The 5,181-nt window shown below is 30.0% G+C and overlaps 1 protein-coding gene across 1 annotated transcript; it reads left to right on the top strand.

The window, feature by feature from the left end:
- The first annotated feature begins 1,788 nt into the window (after positions 1-1,788).
- LOC115990188 (receptor-like serine/threonine-protein kinase SD1-6) lies at positions 1,789-4,333 on the top strand. The gene is made up of 4 exons (XM_031114037.1): positions 1,789-1,921; positions 3,431-3,668; positions 3,780-3,930; positions 4,019-4,333. Exons 1-4 carry the CDS (start codon positions 1,789-1,791, stop codon positions 4,331-4,333), a joined length of 837 nt encoding a protein of 278 aa, XP_030969897.1.
- Positions 4,334-5,181: the final 848 nt, after the last annotated feature.

Below are 5,181 nucleotides of genomic sequence, written 5' to 3'. Positions count from 1 at the left end.
AGTCTAATTACTTCATGCTTATATTTTTAATTTAGTTTTAGAGTTGAAATAGTACCGAACTATGTTATATACTTCCAACTAATTAGAACTAATTGTTGGTTTAGAATGAAGCATCCCGGCACTAAATAAATAGTGCCAAACTATGTTATATGCTTCCAACTAATTAGAACTTATTGTTGGTTTAGAATAAAGCATGCCGGCACTAAATAAATAGATTTGTTATGATGTAAAAAATTCTGAATAGATTGGGTAAGGTCTTTTTTTCTTTAAAAAATAATCTCTAATTTGAATTTCTAGTTACTAATGCTTATTAATTAAACATTTATTATTTTATTATATATAAACATTTTTTGTCGAGCTTGCTCAACTATTTTATTTAAACTATAAAATGGAAACATCCGATTTTTTTTTTTTGTTAATATATATATATATATATATATATATGTGTGTGTGTGTGTGTGTGTGTGGGTGGGTGGGTGTGGGGTGTAGAGTTACCAATAGTGTTAAACTATGTTAGTTAAAACTAATTAAAAATCACCATCATTTTGAATAAAGCACCCAATATCAAACAAATTCTCATTTTTTTTTTATTGACCTTTTCTAAGTATTTTTTTTTTTTTTAGAATACTAAGTATTTTTAACACACACACGGAGAGAGGGAAAAATGTTTTTTTCTAAGTAAATTTTAAATAAACTAAGTTTGTTTTTTTCCCCCTAAATTATCGGTTGGCTTTATATTTCTAAGTATTTTTTTTTTTAGAATACTAAGTATTTTTAACACACACACGGAGAGAGTGAAAAATGTTTTTTTCTAAGTAAATTTTAAATAAACTAAGTTTGTTTTTTTCCCCCTAAATTATCGGTTGACTTTATATTTATTAATACTTATTAACTTAAAATACAAATTACATCATTTAAGTTTGACAAAAATTCATTTCATGCTTCATGCTTAGTTTCATTAAAAATTTGTCACTAAAAAAAATATTTTTCTCACATGAAAAAATCTATAAATTTAATAAAAATATTTTTTTATGTGATAGTGTTTTTTCAAAAAATATTTTTTTCGTTAGTTAATTGCATTTTTAACTGCAATTTTTAAGTAGAATTAGATGAAAGGCTTAAATTAAAAAAATTTGAAACTTAAGGGACTCAATTGAACAAAAGTCAAGTTATTGTTTTGAGAATTTCACTCAAACATAGATGGTGCAATTTTCATTTTAGCCTACTTATTAACTAAATTTTTTTATAAAAGTTGCATCCCAGAAGTATAGTTGTGCAAAGTGATTATATTCCTCTCCGCCAAGTGGTTAGATTTTCTTAGTTGTACATGTCATTCTTTCATTACATAGTTCTATATAAGTGTTGCAGGTTATACAACATAATTTCGCAACGTGACTAATTATAAATACATTAAAGTGAACAGCTTATTATTTTAGATTATATATGATTTTTGACTATGTCGTTCATTGCATATACATAATATTAATAATGGGATTCTATTTTGGAACAACTCAAGATAAAATAGAGCAATCTCAAATTACTTCTGAGGGGCTTGTCTATGCACACACGAGGACAAACAAGCCACGAGCAAATAGGTGGTGGATATGGCTCACAGTGGCAGTAGGAGGAATTATTATCACCTTGTCGTGCTTATTATGCTATGAAAAAGTGAAAAAACACAAAGCAGAAGGTAATTGATATTAGTACTATAGATTTTCTAGATATACTATTGATTATAAAGTAGTAAAAAACTTTCAAATTTTAGGGGAGAGAAAGAAGAAACAAAAGATGCTCTTACAAGAACTTGGAGGTAGTGCAATACCTTCCACTATCCATGACAAAGTGAAGAAACAAAATAATGAGAGGCAAGCAAGCCCTGACTTGCGAATCTTTAGCTTTGAAAGCATTTCTCTTGCTACAAGTAATTTTTCAGCTAAAAATAAATTAGGAGAGGGTGGTTTTGGACCAGTTTATAAGGTTCTCTCTCTCTCTGATACCTTAAATTGTGTTCATTTGATTTGATTGAATTATTTGATTGTGTGTTTTGTGGGTGTGTGATGAGTTGCATATAAGGTATTTACAAAAAGGATTTTGGTTTTATAAGAGCCTCTACTGCAACTTGATTAATCCTTTTGGAGTATTAGCATAGACGTCTGTTTGGAATCCACTTATTTTGCTGAAATAAAATTTTTTTCCTAAAAGTATTGTAGATAAAGATAAAAATTAAGTGAAATAGTACAGTGAAACTCATGAATAGTACCAAAAAGTGCAATAGAGCCCATAAATAGAGTAAAAATAAACTAAATAATAAAATAAGTTAGTAAAAATTAGTGTTGCCAAATGCACAATAAATATGGCTAACTCTTTCGTTGAGTCATACAATTGATATCAAAGAAAACTTGATAACACAATGTGCTTAAGGGCGATACAATACAAAATGAGCCTTCACAGGGTTGCCAAAAATTAATTTTAGTGGAGATATTGTGATACCCCAAATTGTGCAAATTTAATTGGATTGGATCGTTTGCATGTGTGTCATGTGGGTAAGTGCTGAGTTGCTAATCAGATGTTTAAAAAAATGATCTTAAGTTTGTAAGAGATTATGAGAATCCCCAATTATAACTTGACTATTTCTTTTGAGGTGTAAGTGTAGACATAATTAAAACCTTCCTGGAGAATTACACTTTGTGCATGTGATATAATTTTAATAGTGTTAGAATAATAGTTAAATGATTAAATTCACTAATACATGGAATTTTTAAGTTTTTTACATAAATGGTATGGCGGATAGTGGAAATAGGGTTTAAAATCATGAACACCTAATCTAATAGTATAAACAAATTACCTACATAAAGCTCAAAAATGGTGACTTTAACCACTTAACTACTACCACCTTAGTCCAATTCTCTATTTATTTATTTATTATATTTGTGGTTCAAAATTTGAACTTAAGACCTAGCGTAGCTTGCTAATCCAATTAGTCAAATCATCACTTGAGCTCTGCCCAAGGGCTAGGTAGAATCTTGATAGAAATTTAAATAATGAAAGTTGAAACTGATTTAAGATAAAGTGAGTAAAAATTGACTAACATAATATACTTTCAAGGTAAAATATCGAATGGGCAAGAAATAGCAATAAAGAGACTCTCAAGAAGTTCTGGACAAGGATTGGTAGAGTTCAAGAATGAAGCTATTCTCATTTCCAAACTTCAACACACTAATCTTGTGAGACTTTTAGGGTTTTGCATTCAACAAGAAGAAAAAATATTAATCTATGAGTATATGCCTAACAAAAGTTTAGACTTCTTCCTATTTGGTAGGACTTATGTTCATTACAAGGAAAATTTTCTTATGTGACAATTTTTTTTTCTTTTGAATGAAATCAATCAATACTTATCATTTGCTTGAGATTATTTTCTCTTTTGAGTCAGATTCTATTAGAAATTCTTTATTAAATTGGAAAAAACGCTTCAACATCATTGAAGGCATTGCTCAAGGACTTGTTTATCTTCACAAATATTCAAGACTAAGAGTAATTCATAGAGACTTAAAAGCAAGCAACATTTTGCTTGACGAGGAGATGAATCCAAAAATTTCGGACTTTGGCATGGCTAGAATATTTGGGTTGAAAGGATCAGAAGAAAACACAAATAGAATTGTCGGAACATAGTAAGTATTCATTGCATTTTAAGTAAGCATAATATAATTCTATTTGTGAGTGTATGTGTTTGAATATGTGTTGTTCATAAATTAAAGTCTATTGATCAATTATTACTGCAGTGGTTATATGTCTCCAGAGTATGCCATGAATGGTGTTGTTTCAATAAAAACTGATGTATTCAGCTATGGAGTCCTACTATTAGAAATCGTGAGCAGCAAGAAAAATAATAGTCTCTATCACTTTGAGTCTCCACTTAACCTTATAGGATATGTAAGTTTCTCACTTAAATCTTCTTTATTTATACACAGGATTTCGAACTTAATAGTTAACATTTTGTGTACCACTGGACTTGTATCAGGCATGGCAATTATGGAATGAAGGTAGGGGTTTAGAGCTGATAGACCCAACAATATTAGATGAATCATGCCCTCATTCAGAAGTATTGAGATACATTCATGTTGGTCTTTTATGCGTGCAAGACCAGGCATCTGATAGACCTGCCATGCTAGATGTTGTTACTATGCTTTCAAATGAAACTCACCAACTATTTCCTCCAAAACAACCTGCATTTTTTATCAACACAGTTCAGGAAGAATCGTCAGATGTTTCTAAAATTAAGCCAAGAAAATGTTCCATATATAATGTCACGATTTCAGAGATGGAAGCCAGATAAATACTAAAATACGCTAATTTTGTATCAATTTAGTATTTATATACATGCCTATTTGATAAGGCTAACCCGATTGTGACTACAAATCTGTAGTCTTGTGTTAAATTTTTTATTGAATTAATAAGGGGTGTAAGCCTATACTTGATTGAGATCATCTTTCTTCTTGATATAAACAATGAGAAGAATTATTGATTCTTGTGTGAGTTATTGATTATAATTTATATTGGATCAGATTGATTATGACGAGTATCATTTTGTGTCTTATTCTGTAGTATTGAATTGGAAGCCCAAAATCTGTTTCTTTCCTAAAGGGGAATTTGATAGGATGGCCCATTGTGTCCATATATGTTTTTACTATGTGCGGAGGGCTCACAATCCTCTTGAGACAAGGTGAGAACGAGAATGAGCTAACACGGAGTAACTCCAAGTAAAGTTAACCCTATTTAATTAATTTATTTATTTGCAGGTGATAGCCTTTTATTTGGCTAGATTAATGTGGAGAATTGTAACAATCTTTGCAAGGTGCTCTAGATTTATGAATAATCTATGGGCCAATAGGTTAATAAGGAGTAAACTGATATTTTCTTCACTATGAATATGGAATTTGATATGACATGACAAAAGATCTTTTGGAAAGGATCTAGCAAGATACTTTTTGGACTATTAAAGACCATTTTTGGAGGAGACATGAATTGAAGGAAAGTTGCTATCAAAAGCGGGTAGAGATGTGATTATTAAAGCAATCATACAATTGATCACAACCTATATAGTAGGAGCTACTTTAAATTGTCCACTGTATTATGTAATGTGTTAATAAGATGATGAGAAACTTTTAGTAGGGGTAAGAAAAT

Source organism: Quercus lobata, chromosome 5 (assembly GCF_001633185.2).
Source record: "Quercus lobata isolate SW786 chromosome 5, ValleyOak3.0 Primary Assembly, whole genome shotgun sequence".
NCBI lineage: Eukaryota > Viridiplantae > Streptophyta > Magnoliopsida > Fagales > Fagaceae > Quercus > Quercus lobata.
The sequence above is the reverse complement of the archived record's forward strand: the minus strand, read 5'-3'. Positions and strand labels throughout refer to the sequence as shown.

Bases quoted from the DNA above. Each gene is read 5' to 3' on its own strand.
- LOC115990188 (XM_031114037.1), top strand. From the start codon at position 1,789: ATGCTCTTACAAGAACTTGGAGGTAGTGCAATACCTTCCACTATCCAT. The intron at 1,922-3,430 runs GTAATTTTTCAG...CTTTTGAGTCAG, and splicing joins AAGCATTTCTCTTGCTACAA to ATTCTATTAGAAATTCTTTA. The intron at 3,931-4,018 runs GTAAGTTTCTCA...GACTTGTATCAG, and splicing joins CACTTAACCTTATAGGATAT to GCATGGCAATTATGGAATGA.